The sequence below is a fragment of the Neomonachus schauinslandi genome, chromosome X (assembly GCF_002201575.2).
Source record: "Neomonachus schauinslandi chromosome X, ASM220157v2, whole genome shotgun sequence".
In the NCBI taxonomy this organism is placed as follows: domain Eukaryota; kingdom Metazoa; phylum Chordata; class Mammalia; order Carnivora; family Phocidae; genus Neomonachus; species Neomonachus schauinslandi.
The window spans coordinates 39,093,998-39,110,210 of NC_058419.1; the positions used below are offsets into that span (position 1 = coordinate 39,093,998).

General features: G+C 36.8%; 1 protein-coding gene across 2 annotated transcripts in view; it reads right to left on the bottom strand.

The window, feature by feature from the left end:
* The window catches only part of COL4A5 (collagen type IV alpha 5 chain), a 231,544-nt gene that overhangs the window by 73,238 nt on the left and 142,093 nt on the right, over positions 1-16,213 (bottom strand). For both annotated transcript variants that reach the window (XM_021678553.2, XM_021678559.2), the window contains exons 20-27: positions 9,776-9,949; positions 9,385-9,468; positions 5,735-5,827; positions 4,269-4,339; positions 3,769-3,960; positions 2,911-3,079; positions 642-734; positions 445-549 (exon numbers count right to left, since the gene is read on the bottom strand). In XM_021678553.2, the coding sequence (XP_021534228.1) occupies positions 445-549; positions 642-734; positions 2,911-3,079; positions 3,769-3,960; positions 4,269-4,339; positions 5,735-5,827; positions 9,385-9,468; positions 9,776-9,949 (981 nt within the window). The remainder of the gene's footprint in view (positions 1-444; positions 550-641; positions 735-2,910; positions 3,080-3,768; positions 3,961-4,268; positions 4,340-5,734; positions 5,828-9,384; positions 9,469-9,775; positions 9,950-16,213) is intronic.

The following is a 16,213-nucleotide window of genomic DNA, read 5'->3' on the forward strand; positions in this document are numbered from 1 at the left end:
AAGCAACAGCCCTAAAAACTTTCAGGAAATCAAGAGAATATGATTTAGGATAAAACATTACTTGGATATATATGTGTAATAAATGTTTTCTGCTTAGTACAATCCATTCATTCAACAAGTATCTACTGAGTGCTTACTATGTGCCAGGAACTTTTCTAAACCCTGAAAATACAATGGTGAACACAAAAGACAATAATTCTGTAATTTTAAAAGCTTATATATCATTTTTGCATATCTATGATTTAGGTATTTTCTTGTCTGGACTGTTTTAGATAAAGGCAATAAAATTATAGTGCATACATGCTGTGACTTTTCACTTACATTATTTATGGTACCTAGAAAAGAAGCACAGTTAACTTATTTTATTTGTTGAGGGAACTATATCAAAGAATAATGTTATACTAACTAGTTAAATTAACCTGCCTGCTGCTCAGTCCTACATACCTTTGGGACCAGGTGGTCCAGGAAGCCCAATTCCAGGGACACCTGGTTCTCCTTTACTACCGGGTATTCCTGGCAAGCCTGGCTGGCCGGGAAGTCCAGGGTCACCTATGGAGAAACAGCAGTTTTTTCAAAGGGATACTTTCAAAAAAAGAAGCCAGTGAGTGTTAAAGACATGGCCAAATAAATTCCTCACACACCTGGAAGACCTACTTCACCATCTCTGCCTGGATTACCAGGCAGGCCAGGCTTCCCTGGCTGGGTTATGGTCTGACCTGGATCACCTTTAGGACCTAAGAACAAGAAGGAATAAACAGTGAATGAGAAGTGTTCACTTGACTAAAGATCTCCTTTAATTAAAAGCAAAACAAGAAAGTATCTATAATTTTTTGAAAATGCACACTGACAAGAACCCACAAGAAAAATAACCCCATATTATATATTCAAGGAATAAACCAAACAGAAGAATAAACTTTCAAAAAGAAAAAGTAGATGACAGTTTTAAGAGCTTCCAGGATTGGGGCGCCTGGGTTGGCTCAGCTGGTTAAGCGTCTGCCTTCGGCTCGGGTCATGATCCCAGGGTCCTGGGATTGAGCCCCACATCGGGCTCCCGGCTCAGTGGGGAGCCTGCTTCTCCCTCTCCCTCTGCCCCTCCTCCCTGCTTATGCTCTCTCTGTCAAATAAATAAATAAAATCTTTTTTTAAAAAAAAAGAGCTTCCAGGATTGAAGATGGCATCTATAAAAATATTTTTAAATGTAGGTCAAAAGAGCCTAACAAAACTCAAACTGCAGTAAACAAGAAATATTCATTTTGGTTAACTGATGGTACCTTAAGGTTTTATGTGTGCAAAGTCCAGTACACCTACTTCTCATTAATTAAATAAGGACTTGAAATAGGCTCAGGACAAAGGTGGCTCTCTAAAACCTGACATAAAAAGCACTGACCATGAGAGAAAAGATTGATACATTTGACTACATTCAAACTGATTTCTGTTGATTAAAGACACCATATAGAGTGAAAATGGCAAGCCATAGTGAGTGAAAATTTTGCAGAATAGATAACAAACAACTAATACACAGAATATATATATTAAAAAAATCCTAAATCAGTAATAAAAAGAAACAATCCAGTAGAAAAATGGTCAAAAAAACACTTGAATGGGAATTTCAGAAATGGAAATTGAAACAGTCAATAAACATATGAAAAGGTGCTAAACTTTAATGTAATCAGGGGAATGTAAAATAAAACTGTCATGAGCTACATCACACTCAGCAAACTGACAAAAATGTAAGAAGTCTGGCAATACAAAATGTTTATGAGGATGTACAACAACAAGAACTCTCCAATACTGCTGATGAAATTGGTACAATTGCTTTGAACATTATCTAGTAAAGCTGAAGATGCATTTATTCTATGCTTTGGGAATGCTCATCTTAAATATATACTCTAGTCCAGGGATTGGCAAAGTTTTTCTGTAAAGGACCGAACAGTAAATACTTTAGGCTTTGTGGGCCATATGGTCTCAGTAGCAACTACTCAATTCTGCAAAATGTTGAGTCTATGTGTAGGAGTGCAAAAGCAACCATAGACAATAGTGAATAGGTGCAGATGTATTCAAATAAGTTTCATTTATGACAAGTAGTGGGTCAGATTTGAATGCTGTGCCATAGTTTGCTGACCTTGCCTCAGAGAAGTATGTGCACATGTACACCAGGAGATATATAGATAGATAGATAGATAGATAGATAGATAGATAGATAGATACAAGGATGTACACAGAAGCATTGTTCATAATACACCTGAACTATAAATAACCCAATTGTCCATCAACAACAGAATGGATAAATCGTCACACACACACACACACACACACACACACACAATGGGATACTATACAGCAGTGAAAATGAATGTACTATAGCTATACACAAAGTTAATATAAAGAATACTTACCCTATGATTCCATTATTATGAAGTTCAAAAAGAAGCATAATTAAAGTACTTTGTTTAGGGATCCATATCTAGGTGATAAAACTAGGGGGCAAATGGAAGGAAATTATGCAAAAGTCAGGACAGTGGTTACCTCTGAAGAAATGGAAGGGGATTATGGTCAGAAAAGGACAGAGAGAGGAAGATGGGGGTTTCTAGGATGGTGGCAAGCTTCTGTTTTTTGACATGTGTGGTAGGTACATGTGTGTTTCCATTATAATTGTTAAACTTTATGTACCATGTACTTAAAAACAACAAACAACAATAACAATGAAGACAGAAGAAATTTAAAGAGGGAACCTCCCCCCCTTTAGAGAAAACACATACACTGAGCTCCCTTGCTAAGGAGCTCTGAAAAGCCCAAATATAAATGGCCAGGGAAACATCCTTCATGAAAGGAAGCCAAGAATGGCCAAAAGATAATACATTTCTGCTTTTAAGTGCCAAATTAAAAACAAAACAACCATAGTAAACTCACCTGGTATTCCTGGCTGGCCTGGATTTCCTGCCACACCTTGTATGCCTTTTTCACCTACTGGGCCTGGAGGGCCAAAACCCACAGGGCCCATAGGCCCTCTATTCCCTGGGAGACCTGGCAAGCCTGGATTCCCAGGCAGACCTCTTTCACCCTTAAAAGCAATTCCACCCTGAAAAGGGAAAAATTTAATACAGAAACATATAGATATAGGTTGGTATGTTGGTATTACTGAATACAACTAAAGAAATGATACAGCCATAAATAGTTCTTAAAAGCTGTATAAGCGTATGTTATTACGGGATGGGATGTGTGATCATTCTACTTATTCATTACTTCCTTCAACAAATATTTTTTAGTTCCTACTATGTGTCAGGGGCCAGTGATACAGCAAAGAACAAAAATAGGCAAAAATCTCTGCCTTCATAAAGCTTACATACTAGCAATAAATCAAGAAGTTTGTAGTCTAGCTATCACATGGCCATCTACTTACACTAACCTCTAAGCTTACTATATATAAAACCAAATTAGACTTCTGTTCTTAGGTCCAAATAAACCCAGACAAAGATATGTAGTATAAGAGAAGGGGAACCTCACACTGACCCATAAGCATCTTAACCTCCTGCCCACCTATTCACAGCCAATATTACTCAATATAGTAATGGGTTAAGAAGATAAAACAACTGAGAGAAAAGAGTGGTAAAGAACCCCTACATAGTCAATAACAGTGTACCATTACTACATACAGTTACAGTCCTTTAAGCACTAATTGGGTGTTCATCATAGCACCAGGCCCATCCTAGGAAATATCCCTAAGTAACAATTTGACATCACAGAACCAAGAATATCAAACCAACTCACAGGTTCTCCTTTGGGGCCAGGAAGCCCTGGCAGTCCATCCTGTCCAGGGGTACCAGGTAAACCAGGAAGCCCAGGGGCTCCTGGGGAACCCAACTCTCCTTTGTCACCCTTCATTCCTGGAAAAGTGAGGATGTCACCAGGTTCACCTTTAGATCCAGGAAAGCCTGGAGGACCTGGAGCTCCTGGTATGCCCTGAAGGAAGAAAAAGAAAGAAGGGAAAAAGAAGAAGAGAAAAAAATCAGTTTCTTTTTTTTCCAACACATTTCTCTCTCCAGTTTATCATATCAACCCACCCAATAACATTTAGTGTACAAAGCTAAGAACAAAGTGAGGCATGTGAGTCAGGGAGAATCAAGGAATGAAAAACAACACAAATTAATAGAAGAACTAAATTTCTTTTATTATATATATCCACAAGAGAAAAACCAAAGTGTAAATGGATTTCTTCTAGTTTTTTTTTTTTGTTGTTGTTGTTGTTCTATAATATACTCAAAACTTACTGTTAATCCTTTGGGACCGGTTAGACCAGCATGTCCTTTTTCTCCCTTCTGTCCAGGGAAACCAAGAGATCCTAATACATGCACATACATACACACACACACACACACACAATAATGTGAACTTTGACCCTGAGCCCCTGACAAAGCTCATATAAAAATCATCAAGTCAGGAAGTCAAGTTTTAAAATAAGAACCCCATTCAATCACATTTAACAAGTCACATTTTTGTTTTCCTATTTTATGCTCTCAAAATGAGCAAATCATCCTTTCTTTTAGGTGAATCTATACAATATTATATCCTTAGGTGTTTCCAACTACAATGCCTCTCAGAGCTCACAGCGACCAATTGCTAGGCACAGAGGTGCTAAGGCTCCTGTAACCATCCTATTGCCAAGCGGAGAAAGAGATAAGGACACAGTATGAGTATCTTTTTTTGTTCTGACCTAAACAAATGTCTCAGATCCTTATGAGTCCTTTCTTTGGTTTACTACTTCATAAAATTTGGTTTATGAGAAACATTTGGTGCCCAAAGACTAGAGGAAATATAACTAAAGAAGTGGTTCTCAAAATGGGTCCCTCGATCAGCTGTATCAGCATTACCTGGGTACTGGTTAGAAATGCTAATTCTTGGGCCCCCACACCAGATCTACTGAATCAGAAACTTTAGGGGTGGGACCCAGCAATATGGGTTCTTAACAAGTCCTCCAGGTAACTCCGATGTACTCCCAAGTTTGAAAACCACTAGACTGGAGGTACAAGGCTAGATTATTAACTTCCAGTGGCAGCTATAAGACCTGTTAAAAATCTATCTCCAAGTGCTAAATGAATTGGTTTCTTTGGCAGACATACTAGATAGAAAGGTAAGAGATCTGTCTACTCTCAGCCCTGACACAAACATAAAGTATGATTTCAAGAGATATAATATTGGGATATCCCAAGAGGCACTTGAGAGAGAGTTGTGGGTCTGATCGATATCAAATATAATTTGGACTGGAAACAGGGAAGGAGGAGCTATATATAGAAAGAGGAATATGGGCAGCTGGTTGCCAAACTACAGTAGAAGCCCTGTCCCTTAATGACAACATGTGATACATCCCCAAAGACTAGAAGCTCTGCCACTGGAAACTACACTCAGGGGCCAGACATTATGAGCTTTCCCCCCAGATTTTTGGAAGAAAGAAGTTTGACTCTGTATGAGTTATTTTCCTCACCATATGGAAAACAGGGAAGATAATTTTCTTGGAATAATATTGTCAAAATGCTTTAATAGAAAATACTGGTAGCTTCAGGTGTTAGAAACAAGAGCATAATTTATTTTGTAACAGATAGAGGCATTTCATATTTAATTATTTATGGATATGAGAGACTTGCTATAAAATGAGAAACTGGCATCATTATAAAACTGAGCTCACTAAAATCTAGCCAAGAAATATTGTTACAAGGTTGCCTGAGGCAGAATGTTTTACCTGGAGGACCTGGAAGACCTGGCAGACCAGGCTGACCTGGAGGCCCTGAAACACCAGTTCCAATACAGTTGAAGCAGGTGTCACCTTTGTCACCTAGAGAAAAGCATATTGAGAAACAAATTTTACTCAAAGGGGTATGTCTATGTCCTTTAGATAAGTTCTAAAGAAGTTAGCACCAAGGGACAACATTCCTACCCAACAGTATAGTTTAGAGAAGCCTATATTAGAATCAGCTCATTTGATAAATATTTGCCAAGTGCTTATTATTTGCCAAGTACTGGTTCCAGGTATCTATGATATACTGGTAAACAAAACAGACAAAACAAAACAGGCAAAACAAATAAAACAGGCAAAAATCCATGCCTTCATGGTGTTCCCATTCTACCAGTGGAAAGGGATAATAAACAATGAAGGTAGCCAAGTATTTATATATATATATATGTGTGTGTATATATATATATATATATATCAAAAGGTATTATGTTTATAGAAATAATACACCTGGGTAAATGCGATTAGACATGCTAGGGATGGGTGGCAGTTTACAATTTTAATAGGGTGGTCAAATGAGATGATGAGATATGATAAAATCTTAAAGAATGTGGCATGTGCCTAATGAATGGAGAGGTACTCTAGGAAGAAAGACTAGCCATGTTTGGCCTATTCAAGAAACATCAAGGAGACCAGATTGCTGGAGTAGAGAGAGGAAGGGGAAGCAGATCAGACAGTTCACAGGTTATAATGAGTGGCATATCATAAAACGTCACATGGGCCACCATAAAGCCTGGCTTTTACTATGAGTGAAGTGAGAATCCAGTAAAAAAAAAATGTAAACAGAAAAGCAAGATGATATGACTTAAGTTTGAAACGGATGTCTCTGGCTGCTATATTGAGGACAGAATGGATGTGCAGTGATAGAAATAGCATAATCATTTAAGTGGCTATTGCTGTAGTAATCTAGGAGAGACGACAGCTCATCCCAGAGTTACAGCAATGAAGATGAGGAGAGTTGGTTAGATTCTGGGTATATTTGAAAGTAGAGCTCATGGGATTTTCTCATGGATCATACATGGAATACAAAAGAAGAAGAGAATCAAAGATGACTCCAAGGTTTTCAGCCCAAGCAACCAAAAAGCTAGGGTGGCCTGCATTTAAAAAAGGGAAGACATAAGTGGTAAAATTATGGGGGAGGAGGTAGCAGAGATCAGGACTTTAACTTGATCCAGATGTCAAGTTCAAAATGTCCAGTAGACAGTTGGATATACAATCTAGAGGAAAAGACTTAAATTTGAAATTGAAAGTCACTGGCAAATAGGTGGTATTTAAAGTCATGAGACTGACTGAATTGAGTTCAAATACAGAAAAGGAACAAGGACTAAAATACTCGGGGCATTCCAAAATTAAACGTTGGGTAGATAAATTTAAAATACATATGGAAATGCAAATTAAGCCAAGACTTACTATAAGGCTACAATAATTTAGATTGTCTAGCATTGGTGGAAAGAGAAACAAATAGAACAATGAACAAAATAGAGAGGTCGGAAACAGACTAATACATATAGTGTCATAAGATTTACAAGGAAAGTGCTAATGCAACTCATTGGAGAAATGACAGTCTTTTGTACTACAATATTGAGTCAATTGGATATCCATATGGGGAAAAAAACTTTGATGCCCACTTCAAACTATACACAAAAATTACTTGAAGACAGATGAAAGATCAAAATATAAAAGTCAAAATAATAAAGCTTCTAGAAGAAAACACACAGAAATATCATCAGGTTCTTGGGATAAGCAACGATTTCTAAAATAGAACATAACACTAACCATAAAAGAGGACATTAAAGATTGGATTTCTTTAATTTCCAGTTAAAAAAGGAAAAAAGCACTTTACAAAGAGAATACATGAACTATAAGAAAAGAGGCTCAGCATCAGTAACTCATCAGGTAATTGGAGACTAAAACTGCTTTGGAAAATGGTTTGGTGGTATCTATGGAAACAAAACCTGCACCTACCCCTATAACCCAGCAATTCCATTCACAGGTATATACACAACAGAAATTTATGTCCTACAAAATATATGTATAAGAATGTTCATAGCACCTTTACTTATAATAGCCCTAGACCAAATGTCCATTAACATTAGAGTATTTAGGTATATTGATACAATGAATACCAAAGAACAGTGAAAAATATTGCTACAAACAAAAATATAGGTATATCCTACAGACATAATATTGAGCCAAAGAATCAGACACAAAAGAGCCCATACTGTATGATTCCATTTATACAAAGTTCAAGATTAGGCAAATTAATATATGAAGAGGATAAAATAGTGGTTACCTTTGGGAGTGCTGACTAGGGGGCACAAGAGTCTTCCAGAGTCCTGGAAAAGTTCTATATTTTGATTTAGATGGTAGTTACATGGGAGATTATATAGATACATTGAGAGAGGGAATGATATATATGAGAGAGAGAGAGAGAATGAGATATATAGAGAGACAAATATACAGAAAGAGATATATATAGACATATCTATCTCTATCACTACCTCTATATCTAATATATATATAATAGTCCAAGGAGGTATGAAGAAAATCAGGACAAGTGAGGAAAGTGTTTAAAGATGGAAAAATAGAGTAAAAAAAAAAAGAACTGAGACTTGATATTTGGATTAGCAGGGTATAGGCTGCTGGTGACTTGGACAAAAACAGCACCTGTGGAGTGGTGGATCAGGCAGTAAAATTTTGATTGGAGTGAAGAGTATCCACAGATAGTGAGTAGAAAATTCTGGGGTTTTGCAGCAATGGGAGCAGAGGAATAAAGCAGGATCTGGCAGGGAAAGTGGGATTATGATAAGGTATTTTTTAGATGGGTGAAAAAAGGTATATTTGTATGCTGCCAGGAGTGATCCAGTAAAACGGAAAAATTGACAATGTGGGAGAGGCAGGAATTTCTGGAATGAAATCCCTGGGAACATAAGAGGGAATGGAATCCATTGTTCAAATAGAAGAATTGGCTTTAGATAGGAGCAGTGATAGTAATAGGCAGGAAGGCAGAGTATATGTGCACAGATGCAAGTAGGTGGGTAAATGTGGTAGTGGTAATCTGTGAAAATTCTCTTATTACTTCAGTTGCTCAGTAGAAGAGGAAGAAGGTCCAAATCTTAACATGAGAATGGAAGGGGAGGTATTAAAAATTTGAGGAGGGAAGAGAAGGTGTAGGCTCAGAAGATGTGATAATTCGGAATTACCAAAACTAGGCTTTTGTTCCAAGTGAGTACAATGAAGTGAGAGGAGAGCGAAGGAGGCAAGGGTTTATACACGAGATTGTTTACAATGATTGATCCTGACATTTATAGGTTAAGAGGGAAGAAAGGACATCAAAAGGTTGAGGGAGAGTCAAAGTTGGAAGGTATCGGTGAGGTTGAAGTAATATTGGAGTCAGGTTATCAGAGGTAGTGAGCTAGAAAGGATACAGTGGTCAGAAAATGGGACTCATAAAATCAAGATTATGGAAGTATGCATTACTGGTGATGAGATGGTCTTGGGAGGAAGACCATGACAGTGAGTGACTGAGGTAGAGTGGAGGATATAGGGCATTTGGCTGAAGATCTGAAAGAATGAAGGAACGACTATGGGGGTCAAACCTTTCACTCCTTGTTCTCCTTGGAGTCCCCTATCACCTGGAGATCCCGGAGGGCCTGGAGGGCCTGCTTCACATATCTCATCACCTGAGACAAGATAAAGGATAGCAAACTAATTGTTGTGAAATATCCAGAAGACTAAACAAAAAGAAAGCTTGACAGGCTAGAAAAATAAGATCTATCTTCAGTTACTTCTCTGCAGTAATACAACTACCTATAAGCAAAAGGAAGATATAATAATGGTGTTAATTTGAAGGGAAAATTTAAACATCAAAGAATCACCAAAAATCAAAAGTAGAAGAAGCAGTACAATAATGCCAACCTTCAGCTGGATTCACTTACAAATGAAAACAAAACCAAACCCACAGAATTTAAGGAGAAAAGTATAGCTTACTAGGAGGGATGTGAGGGCCAGGAGGGCCAGGAGGCCCTGGAAGTCCAGGAGCCCCAGGCTGTCCATCAAGTCCAGGAGATCCAGGAATAGAAATTCCAGGTGGACCTTCATCACCTTTCTGGCCCCTTTCTCCAGGAAAGCCAGGGGGGCCAGGAGGACCGGTAACTGAAGTCCCTAAGATAAAAAAAAAATTAAGGTGATCAAAATGATCTTATTTTAGAGATATTACTTTAGTTCTCAATGAGAAATAATGATAAGATCTTCCTTTAATGTATAATGCCAGTTATGTTCTTATTTTTTCTATGAGAATAGACATCTGGAAAAGCATGAAAAGTTTTAAATAATGTAAGTACCAGTTTGAGTGTAAGAAAGAATAATTTAAGGTAGCTTTACTACTTTTGGAAATGTACTGATAACCCTCTACCTGCTCTTCTTTGATGCTTTGATCTTTTTTTTTTTTGATGCAATGATCTTTTAATCTAAGAAATACTAGAAAGCCACTAGCAAGAGAAAAAGAGGCATCTAAAGTTTTCATGCAAACATGGCTCTATTTCTGGACATTCTTCTGCACTATTTTTCTATCATGAACACATCCTTTTATAATAATAAAAATAATCATTATAATTATAAATGATTTGAATAATGTTTTCAAAACTGCTAAGGAAAATATACCCATTTTGTTCTTTTTAAAAACCATCTTTATAGAGGCGCCTGGGTGGCTCAGTCGTTAAGCAACTGCCTTCGGCTCAGGTCATGATCCTGGAGTCCTGGGATCGAGCCCCGCATCGAGCCCTGCATCGAGCCCCGCATTGGGCTCAAGCCTGCTTCTCCCTCTCCCACTCCCCCTGCTTGTGTTCCCTCTCTTGCTGTCTCTCTCTCTGCCAAATAAATAAATAAAATCTTAAAAAAAAAATAAAAACCATCTTTATAATGATGTACTATAAGTGGGCTAATTGAATTTAAATAAAAAAAGAAAATAAAATGCTTCTATCTTCATGAAAGATGTTTGTTGAAAAAATAAATAAATAAAAACCATCCTTACTAGATTTACAAATTTATCTTCTAAATGCATTTTAGAATCAGTCTGTCAGTTTCATTTTAAAAAAATACTAGAATTTTGAATGAGATTAATTTGAATTTAAAGATTAAATTTTGGTAGAATCACCTGTTTATAATATTGAGTTCTCATATGAAAAATTAAGTGTATCTCTCCATTTATTTATTAATTTTATATTATTTAATGATCTCTTACAGAATTCTGAAAAAAGGTCTTACGCATCTTTGGTTTGGTTTACTCATGGGTTAATTTACTCCTGTGAATTTTATTGCTATTACTATTGTTAACTGGATTTTTTTTCTTATATGTTTAATTTTTTTACTGCTGGTGAAGAGAAAGGCAAATAATATTTAAGTATGCAACTATCATATCTGGCCACCTTGCAAACATTCTAAGTTCTGGTAATTTGTCATTTGATTCTTTTAGGCTTACTAGGTAGATTATGATAGGGTTTGTGAATAACTAAAATTTGGGGTTTTGTTCCATCCTTACACCTCGTTTTTCTTCCAGACCTAGTGTACCGGCTGGTCTCTCCAGTGTAAGGACAAACAGTATAGGCAACTCTGAGTATGTGTATCTTATTTTTTATTTGAATGAGAATGTTCTGATGTTTTACCACAAAAGTATGGCATTTTCTGTACAATCCTGCACTTGCTATATGAAGCAGAGAGCTTCATCAAGTTCCCTTTTAAACTTAGTTTGATAACTTTTTTACCTTTTAAAAATTGAATGGGTATTGAATTTTATTGACTGTTTTCTTTGCAAACATCGGCCTATTCTCTTTTAATCTGTCAGTGTAGTAGTCAATTACAGTAATGTTGAACCATCCTTGCAATCTTAAGGTAAAATTTAGTTGGTCACATCATCATATTATTTAATATATTTCTGAATTGATTTGCTGATGTTTTATCTAGGATTGTTGTTTCTACACTCATAAATGAGATTGAATTATAATTATTTCTAGTGCTATCTCCTTGATGGTTTGGTATCAGTGTTATTAAATTAAATGTCCTGGGGCGCCTGGGTGGCTCAGTCATTAAGCGTCTGCGTTCAGCTCCGGTCATGATCCCAGGGTCCTGGGATCAAGCCCCGCATCGGGTTCCCTGCTCGGCGGGAAGCCTGCTTCTCGCTCTCCCACTCCCCCTGCTTGTGTTCCTGCTCTCGCTATCTCTCTCTCTCTGTCAAATAAATAAATAAAATCTTTTAAAAAATAAAATAAATTAAATGTCCTTTTTAAAAAAAAATGCTCTAAAAGTTTGTAAGATATCAGAATTATTCACCCAACAACTTAGTAGAATTCATCCACAAAACTATATAACCACCCATACAATGTTTTTTCATGGAAATCCTTAACATTACCAAATCTTCCATGGTAATTAATCTACTTAGGTTTTTTTACTTTCTCAGGAAAATTTAGTAATTTGTGTTTTTTGTTTCATGAGGAATGCGTATTTCATTTAGAAATTTCCAATACATTGATAGAGTTTTATAGTTTTCTTGTAATTTATAATTGTATTTATGGTAATAATATTTTCTTTATTGATATTATTTGTGACTTCTCTTGCTTTTCTCTTGATCATATTTTATTCTTACTTTTAGCTTTATCAAGTTGTTCCTTCTATTTTGTTTATGCTTATTTCAGTTCTTATTATTTTTTCAAATTAACTCATTTATTTTTAGTATTTTTAATTTTGTAATACAATTAAGGGTACCACTTTGGCTATGTTTAACAAGTTTTGATATAAGGTTGTTTAGCATTTAGTCATTTCCATTTGTTTCTTCCTTACCTCCAAAGTTATTTACATATGTGCATTTTAATATACAAATGTAAAGGTATTTGGTGCTTTCTGTTGTTAATTTCTAACTTCATTTCACTGTGGTCACAGAGCATAGCCTGCATATAATTTTAAAAGATTTTTTCTGGGGGCGCCTGGGTGGCTCAGTCAGTTCAGTTAAGTGTCCAACTCTTGGTTTCAGCTCAGGTTGTGATCTCATGGGTGGTGGGATCCAGCCACACACCGGGCTCCTACTCAGTGGCGAGTCTGCTCCAGTCTGCTCTAAGATTCTCTCCTTCTGCCCCTCCCCCTACTTGCGCCCCTGTGTGTGTGTGTATGTTTGTGCATGCACGTGCACCTCCTCTCTCTCTCAACAATAAATAGATAAATCTTAAAAAAAAAGAAAGATTTTTTTCTGATCTAGTAGAGCCGATTTTTGTAAATGTTTCACGTAAGTTTGAAAAGAATGTATATTCTCTGCCGCACACAGCTTTTCTTTCTCCCACATATGCAGCTTGATTGTGTTGCTCAAATCATTTATATCCTGATTCATTTTTTACCTCCTTAATATGTTAGGGATTTACCAATTTATCACTTGTAGTTTATCAGTTTTTACTTTATATATTCAAAGCTGTATTTTTAGATGTATAAAGTTTCATGACTTTTACATCATTGTGGTATAATTTGTCTATATCTATGAAATGTCCATATGAAATATCTTTTTAATGTACTTCTTGAATTGAATCCTATTTCATACTATATTAGAATTGTTAAACCCGCTTTCTTTCAGATAGTGCTTGCCTAATATCTTTCAACTGCTTTATTTAAAAAAAAATTATGTCCTTTTACTTTAAATAGGCCTATTATGCACAGTATGTATTTTTTATTTCAATTTTATTTTAGTTTTTGTCTTTTAATCAGTGCTTAGTCATTTCACATTTATTGGAATTACTGATTTATTTTTGATTTCTTGTCATCTTATATTTTATTTTCTATTTACCAAAGTTTGTCTGTGTCTGTTTTGTCCCAATTCTAACTTGTATTATGTAGATCCAGATTTTTGGTCATTTTCTTTTCTCAAAGGATGTGTAAGTCATGTATTTTATTTATATTCTTCTCTAGTGGTTACTACTAAAATTTTGACCTATGTATTTAAACTTACATTTTTCTAAAAACTTAGAGTTAATAATATTAGTATTCTCTCTAATAAGACAAAAAAACCTATGATTGACTTCCCCCTCTTCTCTCTGTATCACTACATCCTATGGTAATAATGTATATAATTTTAGTTCCACAAAATATCTTTCTTAACCATTGGTTCTTGTATCTTACCCATTCCCACCCCCAAGTTCATCCTGAATTCATTTCCTTCTTAGACTAAACCCTCCAGTAACTACTTTAGAGAAGTTCTGGAGGTGGTAAACTTTCAAAGTAGCTTATCTTCACACTACAATAACAGTTTGATGTAATACAGAATCCCAAATTCATAGTTATTTTCCTTTATCACTTTGAAAATGCTCCACTATCTTCCTCTGACTCTCATTGCTTTGTAGGTGGCCTGCCTTTTCCCTCAGAGAGTTTTTAAGAGCTTCATTTTATCCTTAAATTCTAAAATGTCCCTACAATATGTCATCATGTATTTGTGTATTATTATTATCTTACTCTTGTTTGGTAATTCATACACCATTTCATAGGGGCTCATGTTTTCTTTCAATAAACAGAAGTTCTCAGTCATTAATTTTGCTAATATTGCCTGTTGTCCTATTCTCTCCTCCTTGAACTCCTTCATAGTAAATTTTGGAACTTCTAGGTTTATCCTTTTTCTCTTAATTTTTCTTTCATATGATCTAATTCTATAATGCTGCATCCTGGGAGAATTCCTTATCTGAATTTTCTAGACATAGTATGTGTTTAGTCTACTATCTTGAAATTAGAAATTCAAAGTACATACTTAGAATGAAATAGGACCCACATTTATTCTTTCTCCTTGGGGGATCACTGAGTCACTCATCTCATAATGTTAATATTTCATTAATCAAATTTTTGAAGGGTAGGGAACAATAATTGATTAAACATATATGTTTGCCAGGTGCTATGCCAGATGCCTTTTCATATTTTACATAAATCCATACTATCTCTTCATTTTAGAGATCATCCAAATAAACATGCTAGACAAGGGTGGTACTCAGTCTATGGCCAAATACACAAATGTATTGTGTATCTTCAATAAGGGAATGACATAACGCTCAGTACCAAGCCCCCAAATTTTATAGCAGAGAAAAATCAGTATGGGGATTTCTAAACAGGTATTTCTGGAATTCTAAGTGGATAGTGCCATTTACTATTTTAATACAGGAAATCTTATCAAACTAGGCATTATTAGAATAGCATTCCTTTCCATAGCAGAATAAAAAATGTAATGATTAATTTTGGGATCACAGAAACATTGGGTGTAATTTATTAATAATAAAAGGTAGAAATGGTATTTTTAGGGTAAAAGGGAACTATCAAATGGACTTGGCTTCTTTTTTTAAAGTACAGGTGAGTTTTTCGAGAAAAGACGGCGGAAGAGTAGGGGACCATATTCCAACTGGTCCCCGGAATTGAGCTGGATATCTAACAGACCACTCTGAACATCCACAAAATCAGCCTGAGATGTGAGAAGATAGATCTGGATCTCTACAAACAGAATATCGCAGGCTGTTGGTTTTGAGGTACGAAGCAGGGAGCTGTGATTCTGTGGACAGATATTGGAGGATAAATGGAAGGGGGAGGGAGCCGAGCCATCAGGATCCTACACTGCCCGGGAGCGATATCCTCCGCACTGGGGACCGGGCACAGACTCACAGACCAGTAGTGGTGGGGAAAGGACTTTAGGGCAGCCCCCGGGATGGAAAACCAGAGCGGCGGGGCTGCTTGTCCTAACTGGGGGCGGCTGGCGGTTTTAGAAGCACGAAAGGCAGAGACGTGCCCTGACCTGGAGGTGAGGACTGGGAGTGCTGCTGAGGGGTGCACAACCCAGGACGCTGCAGTTTATAGCAGCACAGACAGAAACGGAGATAGTGTGGCCTGGAGAACAGACTGAGGCAGAGGGTTGGAAATGGTCTCTTCTGCTCTGACTCTCAGAAGAGACGCAGAAAGCTGCCAGAGAACAAAAGCCGCAAAAAAATGGTTTTCACTGAGCCGCCACTGGGGGCAGGGCAACTCTGCCCAAACAGGGTTGCCTGAGTAACAGTGCAGCAGGCCCCTCCTCCAGAAGACAGCCTGGGAAAACAAGAGGCCAGCAACCCTAAGGTCCCTAGAAAACAGGTGCATCTTGCTTGGGTTGTGGTCAATAATTTGGATTCTATACATTCCCGCAACCACCCCTCAACAGAATGCTAGGAGGAGGAACCCCCAAAATAGAAAAGACTCAGAGACTATGACTTATGCCACAGATTTACAAATGGATTCAGATACAACCAAGATGTCGGAGATGGAATTCAGGCTAGCAATTGTGAAGACAATGGCTAGAATGGAGAAATCAACTAATGGCAACATGGAGTCTCTAAGGGCAGAAATGAAAGCTGAATTGTCAGAACTTAAAAATGCTATCAATGAGATCCA